Source organism: Silene latifolia, chromosome 5 (assembly GCF_048544455.1).
Source record: "Silene latifolia isolate original U9 population chromosome 5, ASM4854445v1, whole genome shotgun sequence".
Taxonomy (NCBI): Eukaryota; Viridiplantae; Streptophyta; class Magnoliopsida; order Caryophyllales; family Caryophyllaceae; genus Silene; species Silene latifolia.
This window is the reverse complement of record NC_133530.1, coordinates 7,512,097-7,535,161: the sequence shown is the minus strand read 5'-3', so window position 1 is coordinate 7,535,161 and position 23,065 is coordinate 7,512,097. Positions and strand designations below refer to the sequence as shown.

At 34.4% G+C, this 23,065-nt stretch overlaps 1 protein-coding gene and 1 long non-coding RNA gene across 2 annotated transcripts in view; both read left to right on the top strand.

Annotated features, from left to right (window-relative positions):
* The window catches only part of LOC141656591 (uncharacterized), a 67,334-nt gene that overhangs the window by 15,863 nt on the left and 28,406 nt on the right, over positions 1-23,065 (top strand). The window lies entirely within an intron of this gene.
* LOC141657906 (protein phosphatase 2C 37-like) lies at positions 1,024-21,800 on the top strand. The gene is made up of 4 exons (XM_074465302.1): positions 1,024-1,173; positions 14,446-14,694; positions 17,848-17,953; positions 21,194-21,800. Exons 1-4 carry the CDS (start codon positions 1,024-1,026, stop codon positions 21,514-21,516), a joined length of 828 nt encoding a protein of 275 aa, XP_074321403.1. The 3' UTR covers positions 21,517-21,800.

The following is a 23,065-nucleotide window of genomic DNA, read 5'->3' as shown; positions in this document are numbered from 1 at the left end:
CAAAGCGGTTCTCAGTCGTGCTACGTGAACGAACACTTTCTCCGCTGGATCCATGGCAAAACCATAAGGAGGAGGTAGTACCATTTTGTCTTCTAAAACATATAACATTATTAAAATATCATTAGTATCACATATGTAAACAAAACACAGTAAGAATAGTAATAATAATATGAATAACATTATCCTTCAAATTTGGTAAAGTTTTAAGCAGACAATCTGCCTTAAATGGTTCACTCATCCAGCGGAGAAAGTGTCCGTTCACGTAGCACAACTGAGAACCGCTTAGACTAAACACAATACTTTGTTTCCCGAATATCGGATGAGTGAACCATATACATTTAAGGCAGATTGTCTGATCAAAACTTTACCCAATTTCCCTCCGTGGAAATATTTCAGGGATAGATATAATGACTTGATAATAAATGGAATCCCTAGTCACTCGAAGTATTTGCATCGAGGAGTTTTTTATGATATCTGGTTCTCTACCTTTGAGGCTCTAGCCTGAGAGCTTATCACTCTTGAAAGAGAGAGGGTAATATATGTATCCGATAATGAGGAAGATGAACCTGTGAACAATAACGAGGGTAATGAAGGGGATGACAATGTGAATAATGACCAACTTGAGGAAGAGGGTGGATCAGATATTGAGGAAGAAGAAGAAGAAAAGGAAGAATCGGAAGAAGTCGGTACCCCTGAAAGCAGTGATTAGGAAGCTTAGTGAGTGAGGAACCGTGGAAATGGAAAATTGTGTATAAATAATATAATATATGGTGTGAGAGTGGTTTAGAACTGATAGTAGTAGTAGTAGTATTACTGGTCTTGTAATGCATAGTAGTCACCCGACTCTAGTAGGTAGCAGGTGACAGGTAAAATTATTTCTTTTAGGAATGTATATAAATATGTATATGTAGATGTAAATGTAGAATAATGTGTAATATAATAATGTGATATATGTATGTATATAAGTAGCTTGTTTATAATAACTAGAAGCATGACAACTTACTCTTTATTGTGTCTAATAGGATGGCTCAGTTTAACAATATCGATATTAACCGACCCGCCTTTAATGAGCAATCTGATTTGAATAATTTTGCGGCAATCATGGCCGAGGCGCTAAGAAACAACAACAATTCCAATAACGAGGAAGAAAGTGCTAAGTTCTTTAAGAAAATGGCAAGTTATAATCCTAAGACTGTTGTCGTTTTATAGGTAGCCTTGTATTTTTGTAGGGAAAATACGACAGTAACGTCTCTGTAAAATAGGTTTTCTTCTTATCGTTGTGTAAGTTTCGGCTACTTAATAAGATAATGGTACTGTTTGTACACCCCTTCGTATTTATATTTGCTCTTTTAAAATCGGTGCGTTACATTATATCTGTATTTTATTAGTCTATAAATTAAACCTAAATTTTTGTCATTAACTTTCTCTCTACTTTGCTAGCGAAGATGAATTGTTTCCCATTATCGTATGCATGTGCTTTTAACAAACTTCCGTATGCTTGTGCTTTTAACAAACTTTCGTATGCCTGTGCTTTTAACAAACTTCATCTCAAAAGCAAGTTAAATTTCCATTTTTACCCTTTTTAATGAATCTCTTTTTTTAAATGGAAAAGTTTAAACAATGGATAAATTTTACCGAAATACCCTCGGTGTTACTGACTTGAGTAACATTTGGTGTCGCTATCTCATTTTCCTTACTGGTATACCATAACTCATTTGTCAACGCTTAAATTTTTCGCCTTTTAATATAAAGATAATGATAAATACAATCCATTAAATTGTATTTATCATTTTTCTTAATATAAATCTTTTCTACGCCGCTAGAACATAAAAAAAATGCACATTAAATTGGTTCGTGGAAATAAGGGCCGAACGGCCAAGCACAAACACTCGAAGATTTTGCCCACACTCTTTTTCCTTATTTCCCAACTTTCTCTTATTTATACACCTGGAATTATTTTCTTATTTTACTAATTTGTTTTTCAATTTCTTTCCTTCACTTTATTCCACCACGCAAATACTAATATCTTCCACGTTGCACTCTTCCTTCTTACACCACCTTAAAAAGATCCCCTTCATTTATATTTATATTAATTAATTAACAAAAAAAACGTATGAATTTTAAAAACATACTCATATAACATTACACTTAGTACTAGTGTACTACGTTACTACTCATTAGTCATTTGTGTTTACGTTACTACTCATTTGCGTTAGAACTGTCCGTCTTACACAAGTATTTGTGATCAGACATGAAAAACATGTTAAGCGAATTAAAGAGCGAGCATAACGTCCCCAATAGTAGTGATATTACACCGGAAAAGTGTAGGGAACGGCGACAGCGGAGGATGGAGAGCAGGAGACGGAGGAAATGTGAGAGGCCAGTGGCGGAAAGAGTGGTGGTGGCACCAGTGTGTGGGGGATGGTGTCGATAGCAGGTCGAATGAGAGTGATGGAAGATACGGTGATGGTTTGTATGGATTTATGTCGTCCCAAGATTGCTCAATTTCATCCTGTGCATTTCTTCGCTGTTTATGATGGTCACGGCGGCTCCCATGTATAGTATTTCATATTCTCATACTTTTTAGAGATATTCTACCTAATATCCCTAATTTTTCGATTTTCTACATGGTAGCCCTACACTTTTTAAAACATACCGAGTACCCTAATTGTTGTCATTATCACTAAGTGTACCCCTAAACTTTATTTTTCGTCAATTAAACTCAGTTTTAGGCATTAAGTGATGATTTTGACGTATAACCAAGCTTGTCATTTATTATCTTATGACATAAGGACTATATTAGGCTCAATATCCATCAAATGACAAACTTGGTTACGCGTCCAAGTAATCACTTAATAGTTTAATTGACAAAAAATAAAGTTTAGGGGTACACTTAGTGATAATGACAACAATTAGGGGTACCATATATGTTTTAAAAAGTGTAGGGTACCATGTAGAAAGTCAAAAAATTGAGGGGTACCATGTAGAATATCCCTACTTTTTACTTCTCGTCTCAATTATTTATTTACTTTTAATTAAAATACTTTTATATAAAACATGAAATAAAAGCGAGAAAATAAATATCGAGGAAGATAGATTTCAAATGATTTTCAGCTTATCAACAGTTCCTGTTAATCCTAAATTTTTGGGCAAGGCAGTTTAAGGGGTGAAAACCTTTATCTAATTTAAGGAGAAGGGATGAGATCATTTGTGGGTGATGTTATTGAGTAATAAGTGGACAATATGTTATGTAGAAAGGTAAATAAATGAATAAGACACTGATAAAAGAAATAACTAAACAAATGACCGGGAACAGAGGGAGTGATACGAAATTTTGCGCGGAAGCGGTTTCAAAGAATAACGAACAATAATGAAAAAGGATATTTGACCGATATAGACCTATATATAGATAGTTCAATGGCGATCAATTTCGCAAGACCTATTGCTAGTTGATCTAGTTAATGTTTGAAAACGCGTCAAACAAGAACTAGGGTTGGAACGAAACGCGTCGATCCGAATAGCACAATTGCAACCGCAATTCTGTTTCTTTTTCTTATTCAATATTCAATGTTTAAAACGCAGCTTGCCCTATGTCTTATATAGGCTTACAATCATCTAACCGTAGTATCTTTAGGAGATATTATTCTTGTACAATAAGAAATTAATTTTAGGAAAGAAATAACAGAAAATAGAAATAAGTAAACTTCCTAAAACTGAGATAAGGAGATAACTAAACTAGGAAATAAACTAATGAATTTTTAAACACTTGAGCTCACCATTTTTGGATCAGGGAGTATATTTTACGTTTTGATCGGAGTATCTCATTTCTCATACCATCTAAGGGGTCGTTTGATTGATGCGAGAAGTGCAAATCACAATTAGGATTATACATGCAGTTGTACCAGCATTGTACAACCAAGGTATAAGAATCTGAGCTTATATGTATTCTTTTTGAGCTAATTCAAAGTTATGTTTTTAATGTGTAAATGAATGAGCTCAATACTTTCTAATAAAGCTCATATTCTTTTAACATAAAGCTCGGATATTTTATCAAAAAGCTCAAATTTTACACCATACAACATTTACAACTGGTTCTATAGTCCATGAATTGAGTGCAAATTCACATGAAATAGAAAATCATGGGGAACAAACTCCTTTCGCTAATTTATGGGAATTTCTAAAAATTATTTGGTTACCCATGTGAGAACTCATTTTACGGACTTATTGTAGTTTTTTTTTTTGTAAACCGGGGTGTCCATCGTCGACAACAGTGTATAATCCTCTCGCCGCGCGTGCTCTCACGAAGAGGTAAACGGTTGACCAAAGAGTTTGCTCCATTCCCATAGGCTGAGAGAGTTTGCTCCATTCCCATAGGCTGAGATCGAACCCCTGACCTCATGGTTAAGGGATGAGGTGAGCAACCACCACACCAAACTCATTTGGTTACGGACTTATTGTAGTTGATGTAGCCCGTTAAATACTTAAATGATGGTAATAAATAGGGTGTATAAATTTAGGGTACCCATAAATGTACGGGTGAAATTGCCTTAACCACTGGATTTGTGAAAATACCTCTATCACCATTTGGACTGATTGTGGAAACTGAAAGGTAAAATAATCACATAACAAATAAATCTAGTGTCCCAGTAAGTTTAGTCCGTGAATTTAGGGCTGCCCTAAATTTATGACTTTGAAGTTGTGACTTGTGTCTAGTGATGGATAAAATCCTGCTGAAAAATTTTATTTATTTCATAATTAGTTGATCTTCTTTTAGACGACTATATCCGTACTAAGTATAAAGCGAATTGTACATTTTTTTTTCTCATTTATGTATTTAACCCATTTTATCAGTGATTTAAGATATCAACTTGTTTATGCCTGTTTACATAGTACTCCGTATTAAATTTAAATGTTCGACGGAGTTGGTTTCAATGGAAAGTTGTATGCAAATATGAGTAAATGTCTTTTTTGAGTGAGCAAATCATTTATGCTTTACAAATGAAGACAAATTCCATTATATACAAAGTAATGTTCTACCAAAAACTTAAATGCGATTATTATATATGTACAATAAACATCATATACGAGTACAGTACACTCATTATTATTGTGGTCATGTTAACTTGTTTGCCATAAACTTGGTTTAAATTTACTTTCATCATGATTAATTTTGTCCTTATAAAAATGTATTTTATAAATGAATTATTAACTTATATGTGTAACGACTTTATACAATAATTGCGACAAATTTTATATTAAAAAAAGAGTTAGCATCCCATTTTTATTACTCCCGTTCCATTTAGGGGTCGTTTGGTTCACTACTTAGGAATGAAATGGATTGGAATGAGAAACCATAGAAGTATGGGATTCCAATTCCATACCTTTCAAAACATGTTTGGTTCATTAGAAAAATAAACATAAAGGGATGAAGATTGAATCCATAGGGAGGAAGTGGATATGGGATTCCAAGGGGTTGGGGTGGGATGAGAATCCTGATGGATTCTGACTCCATTCCAAAATGCCCCAACCAAATACTAGAATGATTGGAATTCATTCCATTCCATTCCAAACCTCCCAACCAAACACCCCCTTAATGTAGTACTATTTTGAGAAAAAGGAACATACATCGGATGTACTACCTCCAACTTTTTTGTTTTTTGAGCATATATGGATTTTTTTTGAGCTTATTATCTCAAACTTTATTTGTTTTTGAGCATATGTTTATTTTTTTTTGAGCATATTAAAGTTTATAAGTTAGATTTTAATATTTTTCCGTCAAAACTAAAATTTAACTAAACTTATATGTAATGTTTTTTACTTTTATTGTAATTTTTTAGAGTTTAATATTTAAGTGAATAAACTCAGAAACTTCATAGTGAAACTCAGAAACTTTAAAACAAAACTCAAAAACTTTATTATAATGCTCAGAAACTATAGAATTGGAGGTAGTACATCAGATGTATAATCCTCTTACTGTACTATTTTAGGCTCAGCTCATTATCCATTGCGTGAAATTTTACCATTTGATCAATCAAATAGAGAAATGGAGAAGGATATCCTTAAGGGTGAAATGTAGTAGTTAGAGTTATGACTTAGGTGAATCTCTACCGGATCTTTTGTTCAAGTGTTCAACCCATAAATCTCATCCGAATCGGATTAGGGAGGGATAGAAATGAAAAAGACCAATTAATAAAAAACGACCTATTCAAACAAAAAATATGTTGGTATATCTATATTCTATTAGTCTATAAACTAAAGATAAAGATAGATCTTTTGTCATTTCTTTTCACTCCATTAACTATCCGTTTCATATTAATGATTTGGTTTTAACCCAAGGTTAATTTCAGACAATTGAGTTTCCACCTTAACTTTTTCCATAACCTAGCTACTTAAACCTATTAACCGCACTTGTGAATGACGACATGAGCTAAAGGTTATCTTTGAGTATCAATTCACTCACATTTTTTCACTTGCAAAATATTATTATTATTATTATTATTATTATTAATATTATTATTATTGATTTTAAAATGACAAATTTTGAAAACTCGATTTAACACCTACATCAAAATGTATCCCACTCACATCAATTTTGTCTTTAAAGTTGGGAGTCCGGTAATAAAGTTATTTCCAAGTCTAGTCCCTCTTAACACCCTTAACATGAGTTTACTACACTGTGAGGACCTGAATTATGCACTTTAGTAGCTATAAGGATTCCAACTAATTTTTGAGAGCTTTGAGGACCCGAGATAAAAGTCCGTCAAAAATTCCGTTAAAAGTTTAAAGCTAATGAAGTTACCACGTTGAATATGATTCACGCAAGAACTTTGGCTTAACAATCAGTTTCATTCTAGACGATACTATCCGTCTAAAGTTATAAACGGATAGTGGCCTCTTAAAATGCAAGTAGGAGGGTATGTGAGGTATTCATTTCCCATCCACTTGCACTATCCACTCTTAGAGCATCTCCAATGGTTAAGCAAAAGGACTTGCTTGCAAATAAAAAAGTTTTCAAGCTACTTGCTTAACCATTGGAGCACTTTACATGTACTAGCTTAAATTGAGCTACTAGCTGTAATAACCCGAAAAAAAAAACTAATATTAAATAATATAGATCATATGACTATTATTATTGCCCGTATAGACAAATATCCGACTACACTAGATTTTATCAGTATGGTTGTATATGTAGTAACCCGAGTTAACTCGACTAACTTTCGTCTTATTATAATAATGTTAATATATATAGTTTACTTAATAGCTAAGTAATAATATTAGATATTTATTATAAGATAAGCATTACATTATAATAGTTATCATCATCATTAATTCTTATCTTATTCTCTATTAACCGACTATATGCACTATATAAAGGCCACCACCCCTCATTCCTCATTCATATAAATTTCACGCAAGTTACATGCATAGAAATATTACTTTGTACTATTCACTATTATTTCTAATAACTAGGTTCCCTTGATAATTATAAGGTATGATTTTGGGACCCTTTATCGTAAAAATAAGTAATAATATTGTGATTATTGTATAGTATTATCGACCATAAAATGTTATATTATCACTATGTTACTCACATGATATATTAACTGTCTTTATCTGAACATATGACTGTCATGTTAATACTTCTGTTATAATGTACTATTGGCCAATTGTAGCATTCGGGATACGATTACGGGAGGGGGACAACATTACAAATTTGACCTATGTACATGGAAGGGGGCACAGCCTCATGTGAACTACGGTTACGATTATTCTTTGTAAAAATGCCAGGGGGTTTACACGGGTCTTAGACCTGGGATCCTGTGTACATGGAGGAGGGCTTAGCCCGGGGAGTTTTTACTCCGTAATGTGTCTCATTTCAGTAATAGTAGACCGGTAATCTATATTTTGCATATTATGATAAAATGACAGGTTATGCATGTTTATTTAATAATTATTCGATTGTGTTCATGTGACCTATTTTTAGTCCTTGTTCGACCAGGAAGAAGTATAAATATTAAAATGGAGGTAAATAGGGCCGGTGGAGGTGACCGGAGTCATACTCAGCCTGTGGTTGGCTGATTCCGTTACTTTCATTCTTTTTCAGGTACAAGTAAGGGGGAAGGTCAAGTGTGAGGATTTTCAGATGACCTAATAGGATGAATACGTTATAGAGTTATGAGTTTTTATCTTTAAAAAGTGTATTTATCTTTACTTTTGTTTAAGCCTTGTATTTTCCGAATGGGAAATACGGCGGTGACGCCCTATATTCCGCTGCTGTCTGTTGTTAATAAAAAGAGCTATTTTGAGCTGCCTGTCTGCTTTTCGGGGGCGTTACAAAATGGTATCAGAGCAACCTTGCGACCGCGTGTTGAGCCTTCGGCCATACGTCTAACAGGGTAATAGATTCTTGGGTCTAGTATAAAACTCGTAATAAACACATACATAGAAACCGACTAAAAGAGAGGGGTAGATATAAAGTGTCTCGGATTACTTGTTTAAGTGATTTGTTTACTAATTCTTTTATTGCTTTAATAATGTATAGTTTGGGTGTTCTAATTGTTTTTCTTCTGCGTACATTACATATTTGCATGAAGTTGCTACTTGCGAGTCTTATGAGATATATGCATATTTATTTGCGTGCTATACGTTAAGAAAGTTTCGGGACATTTTACCTTTAAGATTTTACTCTTTCTTTCCACTCATTATATCTTAATATGGTTTTGAAAATTTCGAAGTTTTTATACTCAAGCTATTTCTCGTATTAGAAAAGTTCAAATTTGTTCCAGTTAGTCATTGGTATATTTTCAAAATTTTATGTTGTATATTTTAAAAAAAAATTTTACCTTTACTAAAACTTTGAAATGAAATTTCAATTTTTGTTTTCTTTACCTTTGTCCGGTTATTGGGATGTTATTACTTGTTATTAAAGATATCTAATAACAGGTTCAGCACCTACTAACACATTAATTGAGTTTGTCTTTGAATTGGATTACTCGAATTTTTGTTCGCGACATGAATTCTTGCGTTCCATTATATAAGACGTTTGCTTTTTATTAATTTTGCTTTCTATTAATTTCATAAATGTGATTGAAAGTATTTTATTAAAGTAAATTCTTAAACTCTATTAAATTTTGAGAAAACGAAGTTTTAACTTTTCCTATTTCTATTTCAAGTTTCGGGACGAAACTTATTTTAAGGAGGATAGAATGTAATAACCCGAAAAAAAAAAAACTAATATTAAATAATATAGATCATATGACTATTATTATTGCCCGTATAGACAAATATCCGACTACACTAGATTTTATCAGTATGGTTGTATATGTAGTAACCCGAGTTAACTCGACCAACTTTCGTCTTATTATAATAATGTTAATATATATAGTTTACTTAATAGCTAAGTAATAATATTAGATATTTATTATAAGATAAGCATTACATTATAATAGTTATCATCATCATTAATTCTTATCTTATTCTCTATTAACCGACTATATGCACTATATAAAGGCCACCACCCCTCATTCCTCATTCATATAAATTTCACGCAAGTTACATGCATAGAAATATTACTTTGTACTATTCACTATTATTTCTAATAACTAGGTTCCCTTGATAATTATAAGGTATGATTTTGGGACCCTTTATCGTAGAAATAAGTAATAATATTGTGATTATTGTATAGTATTATCGACCATAAAATGTTATATTATCACTATGTTACTCACATGATATATTAACTTGTCTTTATCCGAACATATGACTCCGTCATGTTAATACTTCATTATAATGTACTATTGGCCAATTGTAGCATTCGGGATACGATTACGGGAAGGGGACAACATTACAAATTTGACCTATGTACATGGAAGGGGCACGACCTCATGTGAACTACGGTTCGATTATTACTGGTAAAAATGCCAGGGGGTTTACACGGGTCTTAGACCTGGGATCCTGTGTACATGGAGGAGGGCTTAGCCCGGGGAGTTTTTACTCCGTAATGTGTCTCATTTCAGTAATAGTAGACCGGTAATCTATATTTTGCATATTATGATAAAATGACAGGTTATGCATGTTTATTTAATAATTATTCGATTGTGTTCATGTGACCTATTTTTAGTCCTTGTTCGACCAGGAAGAAGTATAAATATTAAAATGGAGGTAAATAGGGCCGGTGGAGGTGACCGGAGTCATACTCGACTGTGGTTGGTGATTCCGTTACTTTCATTCTTTTTCAGGTACAAGTAAGGGGGAAGGTCAAGTGTGAGGATTTTCAGATGACCTAATAGGATGAATACGTTATAGAGTTATGAGTTTTTATCTTTAAAAAGTGTATTTATCTTTACTTTTGTTTAAGCCTTGTATTTTCCGAATGGGAAATACGGCGGTGACGCCCCTATATTCCGGCTAACATGCATTTGTTAATAAAAAGAGCTATTTTGAGCTGCCTGTCTGCTTTTCGGGGGCGTTACAAAATGGTATCAGAGCAACCTTGCGACCGCGTGTTGAGCCTTCGGCCATACGTCTAACAGGGTAATAGATTCTTGGGTCTAGTATAAAACTCGTAATAAACACATACATAGAAACCGACTAAAAGAGAGGGGTAGATATAAAGTGTCTCGGATTACTTGTTTAAGTGATTTGTTTACTAATTCTTTTATTGCTTTAATAATGTATAGTTTGGGTGTTCTAATTGTTTTTCTTCTGCGTACATTACATATTTGCATGAAGTTGCTACTTGCGAGTCTTATGAGATATATGCATATTTATTTGCGTGCTATACGTTAAGAAAGTTTCGGGACATTTTACCTTTAAGATTTTACTCTTTCTTTCCACTCATTATATCTTAATATGGTTTTGAAAATTTCGAAGTTTTTATACTCAAGCTATTTCTCGTATTAGAAAAGTTCAAATTTGTTCCAGTTAGTCATTGGTATATTTTCAAAATTTTATGTTGTATATTTTAAAAAAAAATTTTACCTTTACTAAAACTTTGAAATGAAATTTCAATTTTTGTTTTCTTTACCTTTGTCCGGTTATTGGGATGTTATTACTTGTTATTAAAGATATCTAATAACAGGTTCAGCACCTACTAACACATTAATTGAGTTTGTCTTTGAATTGGATTACTCGAATTTTTGTTCGCGACATGAATTCTTGCGTTCCATTATATAAGACGTTTGCTTTTTATTAATTTTGCTTTCTATTAATTTCATAAATGTGATTGAAAGTATTTTATTAAAGTAAATTCTTAAACTCTATTAAATTTTGAGAAAACGAAGTTTTAACTTTTCCTATTTCTATTTCAAGTTTCGGGACGAAACTTATTTTAAGGAGGATAGAATGTAATAACCCGAAAAAAAAAAACTAATATTAAATAATATAGATCATATGACTATTATTATTGCCCGTATAGACAAATATCCGACTACACTAGATTTTATCAGTATGGTTGTATATGTAGTAACCCGAGTTAACTCGACCAACTTTCGTCTTATTATAATAATGTTAATATATATAGTTTACTTAATAGCTAAGTAATAATATTAGATATTTATTATAAGATAAGCATTACATTATAATAGTTATCATCATCATTAATTCTTATCTTATTCTCTATTAACCGACTATATGCACTATATAAAGGCCACCACCCCTCATTCCTCATTCATATAAATTTCACGCAAGTTACATGCATAGAAATATTACTTTGTACTATTCACTATTATTTCTAATAACTAGGTTCCCTTGATAATTATAAGGTATGATTTTGGGACCCTTTATCGTAGAAATAAGTAATAATATTGTGATTATTGTATAGTATTATCGACCATAAAATGTTATATTATCACTATGTTACTCACATGATATATTAACTGTCTTTATCTGAACATATGACTGTCATGTTAATACTTCTGTTATAATGTACTATTGGCTAATTGTAGCATTCGGGATACGATTACGGGAGGGGGACAACATTACAAATTTGACCTATGTACATGGAAGGGGGCACAGCCTCATGTGAACTACGGTTCTGATTATTACTGGTAAAAATGCCAGGGGGTTTACACGGGTCTTAGACACGGGATCCTGTGTACATGGAGGAGGGCTTAGCCGGGAGTTTTTACTCCGTAATGTGTCTCATTTCGATAATAGTAGACCGGTAATCTATATTTTGCATATTATGATAAAATGACAGGTTATGCATGTTTATTTAATAATTATTCGATTGTGTTCATGTGACCTATTTTTAGTCCTTGTTCGACCAGGAAGAAGTATAAATATTAAAATGGAGGTAAATAGGGCCGGTGGAGGTGACCGAGTCATACTCGGCTTTGTGGTTGGTCGATTCAATTACTTTCATTCTTTTTCAGGTACAAGTAAGGGGGAAGGTCAAGTGTGAGGATTTTCAGATGACCTAATAGGATGAATACGTTATAGAGTTATGAGTTTTTATCTTTAAAAAGTGTATTTATCTTTACTTTTGTTTAAGCCTTGTATTTTCCGAATGGGAAATACGGCGGTGACGCCCTATATTCCGCTGCTGTCTGTTGTTAATAAAAAGAGCTATTTTGAGCTGCCTGTCTGCTTTTCGGGGGCGTTACACTAGCTCCATGGAGCTAGTAGCTCAAATGGGCCCACAAGAAAAAATCTACCAATTAAAACAACATTTAAATATTTTTAATTTTTATTTTATAGGTAAAATAAGTAAATGTATTAATTAAAATAGTGTTGTAGAAGGTATTTGACATATGGTGTATTTAAGCCACGACACTAAGCTAGTAGCTTACCATTGTAGTAATTTGTAGCTTAAAAATATTCTAGCTTGAAAATCTTATGTGGCAAAAGTAAGCTAGTAGCAACTAGCAACTAGCTTACCATTGTGGATGCTCTTATTTTGTGAGAGAGATATTATCCATCTATAGCTTTAGACGGATAGTATCCGTCCAAGGTGAGAATTTGTGTTTTCATTAATTTCCTCTAAGTGGGTTGAATATTTCTTTTTAATGTTAATTTCACTAAGTAAAATTTTTTTCACAAATTAAAATTTACGGATAATTCACGCGGTACTCTTGAAGTTGGTCACTTTGCACAAAATAACCAAATTTTTGAACCGGAAAACTTAAAGAGGCCATAACTCGTGTTTACGAACTCGGAAAGTGGAGATTTTTTTTTTTCAAATCGATCATCTTTCCGAGTACTGCGATTTGAAAAAAAAGTATGACGAGTTTGGAACTCGTGGGACCTCTTATATTATTAGAAGTGGTTATTTTTTCTTTTTGGTTAGTTACTTAGTTATTAACGTTTCTTTTGATTTGTCTCGTAATACAAAGAAAGTCATAATCAAATGACATATGAGATTGTCTCATTAGGAGACTTAATTCCACTAAAATAATTTCTACTAATACGCATATTTTGGTGTTAAGGGCATCAAAATAATTTGAAAATGATTTTACAACATTTTATTGTAAAATAATTTAAAAAAGACCTAAATTTCTCTGTAAAAATAAATTTAAATTATCTTTACTATCATTATTGATTTAAAAATATAAAAATTTGTTGATGTCTCATCAAATCTCATTTTACTAACTATTTTGTTTTCATCAATAATCTATACAAAAAATCATTTTAGTTATTTGGTGAAAAACTATCACCAATTTTACTTGTACATTAATTGGAGCCCAATTTCTCTCCATTTCCTAAAAAGAAATGGAGAGGTAAGTTTCTATGAATGGTACGGATCGTATTTTGGCAACATCTAACGGTTATAAATTTACGCATAAAAATAAAGGAGAAATGAGAATGAAGGGGTAATTACTATTTAAATAGATTGTGAGAGGAAATTGAGATAAAGGAAATGGAGAGGATCCATTTCCCATTAATTGGAGTCAAAATCCTCTCCATTTCCTAAAAAGAAATGGAGAGGTCATTACCTATCAACAGTCCAGATTATATCTGATCAATATCGAACGGTTTACGATTTATACATAAAAAATAAAGGGTTAATAAAGTATAGAGGAGAATATTATTAAATAAGTTTGCGAGAGAAAATGTAGAGAAAATAAATGAAGAGGATCGGGAAATAGGGGTGGATTGAGCCCACTAAGTTAATTAATCTTAAATTGTTGAGGTTTGCTATTTGTATAGACAGTAGACGGAAAGCATAAAAGTTAGCGGCATAACTTAACAGAGGTCCTTAAAGCCTCGCAGATAAATTTCAGGTCCTTAAAGCAATCTAAAGGCATATTTTAGGTCCTTCCATTATACTTTGCTCCCCTTAACATACACAAACGACTCTTCTTGGTCAAGCTTATGATCGTTATAAGCAGTAGAGATTTATGAAACGGCACAAATCTCATTACTGATATCTTTTCTAAGAAATCTCTCACAATCAATTAAAATAAGAGCAACTGAAAGAGAAGGTCATAAGCGGTCTTTTTGAAGAGGCTATCACATAATTGTCGATCCTTATGTATTGGTTTTAGGCACAAAAGTGACGAATTTGAACAGGTGTCAACACTATGCAAAGAAAAACTCCACGGTTACGATTGCGGCACCTCCACCGTTGGATCCACCGCGACCGCCGCCATCGTCACTTCTGATAAGATCATCGTCGCTAATTGTGGCGATTCGCGCGCTGTGCTTTGTCGTGGTGGTGGTGGTCGTGATTTCCCGCTTTCTGCTGAACACAAGGTTTGTCATTGTTTTGTCGATTTTGATTGTAGATTTTGCCTAATTTGTGCGTTGTTTGTTCGATTGATTTGAAAGTTGCGATTTTCTTAGGGTTTTGATGAATTGACTGTGTTGGAAGATGCTTGGCTAGCTGTTTATTGTATACTCTATTACTTTGTTTTAAAATGTGATTTGATGTTGTGAAGATATGTCCTGTGAAATTAATATTTACTACTTCTATTGTTTGGGATATTTGATGGATAGTACTTGAGAGGAATCTCTTGCAGTGTGCTGTTTACGAGTATTGTCGTAATCACACACTTGCCATTGTTTTGTATGCTGATGTTGCAGGGGAAGGGCGATGATCTTTTGATTTTGTTATCGATTTAGCTGAATGCTGTCTTGTTTATGTTTAAAATCGGACGATTTTTGCTTCATTAGTTGTTTAGTAGTAAATGTGTTTTCCTATGGCTTGATGCTTAACTTGGGGAAAGGGGAGTGACGGAAAGATGGAATGATCTAAACTGACTTTATACGATGATAATCGCCACTTCAATGGCAATAAAAGTCTAAATATGGTGGCAATAAAGATTGTGATCAACGCTAGTTCAAGAATGAAGTCCAGCTCGAGAAAGATGGGAAATCCATGGCAAACATAGATAGCATCAAGGAACGTTTTAGATCGTTCAAAGGTCTTGTGAACGAAATTTTCCATTATACTGTTCGTATTGTGTAGCAGAATCACAATGTTATTTCAGAGACATGTTATGTTGGTCTTTCTCTTGATCTTACAATTTCAAGACAGGATGTATGACATTAAGGACAAATGTTCTCCCTAGTCCCTCCTTGAACTGCCCAACATCTATTACACCAAGCAAGTAGATAGATCTTGCAGTCTTGCTAAAACTAAATATTTTATGAATTCGCCGTAGCAAAATTAGTTTAGCTCTGAAGGAAAAGAGTTAGACACTTGGAGCCATCTTTCTAAGTCATGTGAAAGAATGGGATGGGCTGAAGAATGCGGTGTTGAATTATTTTCAATGATTAAGAGGAGTTATAGTGACGCAAAAGTTTTTGTGCCTATAAAGGATATTGAAGTTTTGATGAGATCTCACCATTGTGGAAGAAGTCATGAGCAAGGCAAATTTCCTTACAAGCAAGAAATTTTGGTGGAAGAGAGTTGAAGGAATACGGCATCACGGAATCCACGGGATTCCCTTCATAAGGTGTAATCATTGTGCAGTATTAATTCAAAGGTTTGAAATTTAAAAGGCAAATGAACAAGACTAGAACAAGACTATCATTCAACTATCCGTCTTCTCGTTTTTTGAATATATTCTAGTGGCAATTTAAGAAGCTAATAAGGCAAGATAAGATCAATTCATGCCCTTGTAAACAAAAAAAGCGGAGTTGAGCATATGCATGAGTATGTGGGAACTTGACCGTTTAAGAGATGATTCGTTTTCTAAAAGAGTGTTTTAGCAATGGCGGTTTTATCCCAACTAGAAGGTTGAATACACGTGCCATCCTTGGTGTCAACACTCATATAAGCAGAAGAATGAATCACCCTCATCCGCACAAAATTGTCTACGAGAACACTGACGATGCGAAACAAGAAAAAAGGTATTTCTATTTAAGTCTTCCACTTGTGGATTCATATTGAGATTTATTTTATTTATTTTTTAGTTTATTAACAAACAAAAGAATCTAAAGCTACCCCGAAGTTCTAGGAATCTAGGTCAATGAGAAATCTTCCACATAAATAGAAAAGGTCGTTATTGGAGTCACCATTAAGAGCTTGCTTGGATTGAGGGTAAAAGGGGAGGAATGAATAGAGGAGTAATATGTAAGGTACTTTTTCTTTGTTTGGAATGAGAGTAATTATTTACCCCCATGAAGTGGTAAGAGCTCTCTAACTCCAGTCGTGAGGTTTGGGGTTCGACTCTTACCAGCGACATAGTGCGCTTATTTGAACCAGAAAAAAAGAATCAATATTGCAACCTCATTAAAGATTCAATAGCTTTGGATGTAGATAAGCGGGTTTATAACTAGTTCTTCCTTACATTGGTCGCCGTACTTTTGCTATTTGAGGAAATGGTATGAATCCAGTGAACCAAAAATGGAAAGTGATTTGAATCCAAAGAGAGGGAGGGAGTAACAGCTACGAAGTATTGTTTACCTTTGGTGATCTCAATGTTTGGGAGGGTGGCAGGGTGGCTGCTAGCGCTAGTTTGGAATTCAATTTGAGGGTTCAAAGCAATATTTCCAGTCATAAGCAAGCTAGTGTGTCACTGAATTAACTCCCCATTTATGCGTGAGCCTTATGATTCCCTACTTTTGAGAAGTCGTAAGGAAGGAAAGGTTCAATCGCAAGTTGTGATTTATTCAACCCTTTCTTGAGTTAATTAATGGTGGATACACCTATGAACGTGGTGTATATTGTTCACTCCGAGTAGCTAGAAATGGAAATACCCTGTAACAGTTTTGAAGACTGAGATCTATTCGTTACTTGACTTTCTAAGTTTTAGATTCAGTTGGCAAACATAGTTTAGTGGTCGTTAATACATTGAAGGATTACTGGCAGTCAAGTAAAGGTTAGATTGTCACAACAGATTTTACCTTCTTGGGGATATCTAACATTCAAGGACAAGATGTGTATATCGTATTCAGTCTGATATTGAAGATTGCACAATGTCTCTGTTTTCGTCAACCACAGAATAATTAGGCAGTTTGGCAGACCTTTTTTTCCCAGGAATCAAAATCTTGGTTGCTCGTACCGTTGTTTCTGTCACCAAACTTAGTTATCTCTCCCTTTAGGTACATGTAGGCTGATGATGTTATTATCAATAAGACCCTATTCACAATACTTGGTATCATTTGTATGTTACATGAAGTCTAGAATGCTCAACATCAGGGATCATATATAGTTTTATCAAGTTTAGGAAAAGCAGAAAAAGTTATCAGGGCTGCATCATCTTCTTTCCCCAGCTGCATGCTTCATTTGATGGATCCACTCTGTCTAGAATCTTTACTACATATTTTGGCTTGATAACCATGATTATATTGAAAACTTGAGATATTTGAGAGACACATTAATTTGCACCTGTCAATTCTCTTATGCAAGAATTTGTGGAATTACAAATAACTAATCAATAATTTGCCTTGGGGTGATAGCCGGATAGGCCTGATGAACTTGCAAGAATTGAAGCTACGGGTGGACGAGTAATGTATCTGGACAGGGCTCGTGTTCAAGGGGTACTTGCAATGTCCCGTGTTATAGGTAAAGTTTTTTTTTGTTTTTTTGTTTTTTTTGTTTTTTTTGTGCCTGTGTGTTATTTTCTTCAAGTGCTAATGCTTTTGTGGCCATTTGTTATGTACTTATAAATGATTCGGGTCAGCAAAGTTATGATTTAGGTTCTTGTGTAGACAAGAACACATATTTGCTCATTCTCAATACCGTGCTGGACGTGTGGCCTTATCTTGTCAACATACTGCTTATGTGTCTTTCCTAAACATAGATTGTCGTTATTCATTAGGACTACCAGTGATTAAAGGAGTTCAGTTTTGCGAGAGTCTCCCTTGGCAGTACATGAATCTCTGTCAAACCACAGGATCCTGGCCTCCTGGGACGCTAGATGGCTATTTTGTGCGTGTGTAGTTTCCCTATTATTCTGTGCTAAGCAATTATAAAATCCATGATTTTCATGGTACTGACACTAAAATGTTCACCAGGACATCATAGGTTCCACCCGCGTATAGTTGCTGTGGTGGGGGTATAATGTTCGAGATTGCTTGGCTTTGTGAAAGATATGGGCTCTTTTAATTTTGTCAAGGCCATGTTCAAGAGGTTATTTTCTCCACTTGGATGCTTTGTCAACTTAGAAGATGAGGCTTTTTAGTGTTGGTGCTACAACATTAAGTTTAGTTGTTTCCAAAAGCGCACATCTTATTCTTAGTTGATAGGAGAATAACACGCATTACCTGAAGTTTTTTCCCTGACGGTCTCTTCTCCTATTTTTCGTGAGAATTATATTTTGAACGATCTTACGATTTAGCCATAAGTTCAATTTAATATTCATCAGCTCTTTTAACTTAAAAGTTTCTGCTGCCGTGAGGCATCTGAAAGTTCTGCATAGTTACCATACAAGCAAACCTGCTTATCCTTTCCCGAGTCTATGGCATACCTAAGCTATATTCACATGGTGTCGAATGTTGAGCTCATAATGGCACATTTACTTCTAGTTTTCAGTTATGTTAAGGAAACAGTAATATTTGTTGTATCCCTCGCTAACTATTACTCCCTCCGTCTTGGACATTTGTTTACCTATTCCATTTTCGCGTATCTCAATCAATTGTATACCATTCTATTTAGGGAATGCCTTTGATGGATAATTTGATCATCTACACCCAATTTGTTCCACTTATCATCCAATAATTGGTCTCCTCCTATTTCCTTGGTCTTTGTGCCAAAACCAAAGGCAAACAAATGACCAGAACAGAGGGAATATGACGCTAGTGTACACAAAGTCTCTTACCACTCCTAGATTCTGATACACAACCTTCCTCATTCTCTGAAATTTTCTCAGTGTGGAGAGGGTAATGCAATGGGGCTTTATGTGGCTGGTTTCAGCTATAAAAATATTTAACTTGGGTGCTTGCATTTTCGTTTCTTAAATTCATCATCATTAGTATGATAATTACATCCCATATTAATAAAGATTACACTCACTTTGTAAACTTCACCATAAGTTACTTCAATGCTTCATATCTAGTTCTATACACGTGTCCGACACGAATACACGATACCTGGTACTCAAGGCTCGATGTGTAACCGAGCCGAAATCAGATCGAGCTTGGGTGGACTGAAATTTGACTTCGAGCTCGATTTGATTTCGGCTTGGAATAAATATTATTCGTGAAGTCTTTGTTGCCGAAGTTGGTCAATCGGTCGACAATTACCCAATGTTTATCCCGTGTGCGGTTAAGAAAGTCTGTCGTATGTTCTTATACATCTTATTCCCTCCATGATCAATTGAATATCGGAAATTGTGGGCTTCATCCATGATTCTTTTCTCAAGGGTTTCCACATTGGGTGCACAAACGTTTTTGAAACCAAGTGATCCATCATTCTGGACTAGGAAACCTATTGTGTTTCCTACTTGTATATCCTTTTGAATTGTCTCTAATTGTGGATCCATTCGCTCTTTCTTTATATTGTCACTCAAAGTTGGTGTTACTTATAGGGCTACCATGTGTCCTATAGAAACCCCCATAACTATTTCGGTATCTAATCTTGTTATGTCATTTTGAATATGAGGTTGTTTTATTGTAAGCATGTGTGGGAGAAGGCTTTGGACCCCATAACTATAATAAATGAAGTCTTCTTTAACCTCCTAACCAAAATGCACATTTCTTAAACTTTCCTTAAGTCTCCAAAACTACTCGCAAGTGGTTATAGCATGCTCTTTCTCATTCTTAGAGTATACAAGAATATCATCACTAAAAATTATAACAAACTTATCCACATAGGATCTAAATACTCTGTTCATAAGGTCCATGAAAACCACAAGAGCATTAGTGAGTCCAAAAGGCAGTACCGAAAACTCAGTGTCCATAACGAAAGCGTTTTTTTAATATCTTCTGGTTTTTATTCTCCTGAACGCATATCATTTTTTTGAGAAAACAGTATAACCTTGTAATTCATCAAAAAGGTCATCTATACGAGATAGAGGGCATTTCTAAATATAAACCAAATAGGGGGTCAATTCTTTGGTTTTTTTCTGTATTATCTCATAACCTAATCAAGGTATCATTTCGAGATAGTGTAATAACCTGAAAAAAAATAAACATTATGATAGTATAATAATAGGACTATTAGAGTTTAAGATAAAATAAATTAAAATGAACTGAGAGATGGGTAGACGCTAAGATAAAATAAATTAAAATGTAGACGCTAAGGATGTTGTTGTTGTTGTTGTTGTTGTAAAGAGTACGTAAATGATTGTGGTTGGTGTAAAGCAAATGATTCGTTTGTTGCTGTTGAGAGACAGTTACGTATGTACACGTATGTACCTGATGATGATGAGAATGTGCATGTCACTGATATTAAGGGTAATGAAGTGAACGATAGTACGTCTCTCTTGTTATTTGTCCTTCACATAAAATGGAAACTAAACTCTGAAAGGACTCTGAAAAGATGCGGAATGATAGGACGGAAGTGCAATCTGCTATTCAGGTGGCTTTTCCTGTACTGAACATCTTCCGATGAGATCCCTTCATTGTATAAACAAGTTCAAGTTAACTTTTCTCGTCAGAGACATCTTTCATTTGTTAAGTTTAGTTCTTTATTCATCGAGTCTGAGATGTGAGACCAACCAAAAACCTTTATGTACTTCTCATTCAATTATAGGGTTAATGAGTTAGTCTCATATGTAAGACTGTCTCATATAAGTTTTTGTATTCTTTATCTTGCTCATTATATTTACCTGAATCACTTTCTCATTTTGTCTGCTTTTAGCAGGGGACAAGTTTCTGAAGCCTATTGTGATTTCAGAACCCGAGATAACTATCACAAGACGAGATCCAGAAGACGAGTGCATAATCATTGCAAGTGATGGGTTTTGGGACGTCATACCAAATCACAGAGCTTGCAAGGTAGCTTTACAGGGTCTTCAAGAAGCAAATATTGCCATTGATGATGTGTTGGATGCTGCTTGCACTGGTTTGGACGAGGAATGTCCCACTCTAAGCGCTCGAGTAGCAGCCCTTCTTACGTGTCTTGCCCTGGGAAAAGACAGCACCGACAACATCAGTGTCATCGTGGTTGACTTGAAGAGTAGATAGAGCTCGCAACCTTAACAGGCCAAGGTAAAAGTCAACTGAAATTGAGTTAGTGCTTTGATGTATAGAATATAGAAGCCACCTTTCATATATAGACTAAGAAGCATTGGGGTGGGACTAAGTTGTCTGAGTAGTTTATATAAAAAAGAACATAGAATTCTCTAAAAGCGACTTCTTTTCAGCATTAATAAAATTTGTAAATGAAGAATGACTAAAATTCAATGCTTTCTGATGGCTTTCATGAAGGATTTTCACTGTCATAATTGATGTTCTGCTTTGGTTCTAAATCGCAATTTAAGAATAGTTGTGAATTCTGATCGCCTATTACCATGTTCGAATAAATGAAGCCACAGATATCCCTCCATATTTTGGTACTTCATACTCCCTTATTTCAAGTCATTTCATATTTTCCTGCTATATACAAAGTATTATTGTTCGTCATTGTAGCAGGGTTGTGGGCTTGTGGATTGCACTTCCCAGCGATGAATGATTCTCGAATCTCTGTCTCGGTTTATAGCATGTTCCGCCACATGCTGTGTTTTCTGGGTATTTATTAGAGTTGTTCATGAAGGGTGATCTACTGGACTCACAATAGAGATGGCACTGGATTGGATTCGGATTGGGTGAGTTCATCCATCATCCGTGAAACTTATCATCCGTCATTTACCCATCCATCATCCGTGGATGAAACGAATGGATCGGGTGATAAACGGATGATTACATAAAGTTTTTTTTTTTTTTTTTTTTTTTTTTTCTGGCAACAGTAAAGATAGTAGCTTACATAGTACTAACTCGACTCTCGGAGTCCGTTTTTATTATTACATTATTGGAGTAAGAAATTAAACTAAGGATGGGCATGACAAACAAAACATGCTTCTTAAGGGGGAGATCGGAGGAGCTGGCCAATTGCGCTGACATTCCTTTTGTCTTCTTTATAAACTGAGCTTCGGAGGAGTACCTATAACAAGACACACTTGCGTCACGAGGACGTAGAAATTTATGGGAGAAAGATCTACTTGTAGATAAAGTAGACAAATTGTGTCTTGAAAATTCATCCCCTTGGCTATGATTCTTCTTGGACATGATAATTCTCCTTTTCTCTTTCACATGATGATAGAAAGGGTATCAATAACGCACAGATGTAGTAGGGGCGGAAGATAGATTATGAAGCGAGGAAATCTTACATATCTTATGACAAACTGACATTCGAAGCTTGAGAGCAAATTAAGATAGTGTCGTCTACCAAGGAAAAAAAAATTTGAGTTAAATCATTTTTTAGTTTTAACTTTTATATGTTATTTATACCCCCTAAACGTAGCATGTTGTATCGTTACTTGGGCTTATTTGTGTTAAATGTAATTTATTTTGTGAAAAACCGCTTTTTCCGCCTTATTTTTCCATTTTGCAGGTTTTAAGCTATATTGGGAACTTAATGGAGTGAATTGCATATTGTCAAGGGTGCAAGGATGATTGGGAGAAGAAAGGAGCTGAAGAATGAAGCAAGAGTAGCTTATGTTGGTGTAACTCGACCGAGGGAGTTCTCTTATTAGTA

Excerpts from the sequence above, each read along its gene's own strand:
- LOC141657906 (XM_074465302.1), top strand. The coding sequence starts at position 1,024 with ATGGCTCAGTTTAACAATATCGATATTAACCGACCCGCCTTTAATGAG. Across the intron at positions 1,174-14,445 it reads CTAAGTTCTTTAAGAAAATG|AGGCTATCACATAATTGTCG; the intron begins GCAAGTTATAAT and ends GTCTTTTTGAAG. Across the intron at positions 17,954-21,193 it reads TGCAATGTCCCGTGTTATAG|GGGACAAGTTTCTGAAGCCT; the intron begins GTAAAGTTTTTT and ends TGCTTTTAGCAG.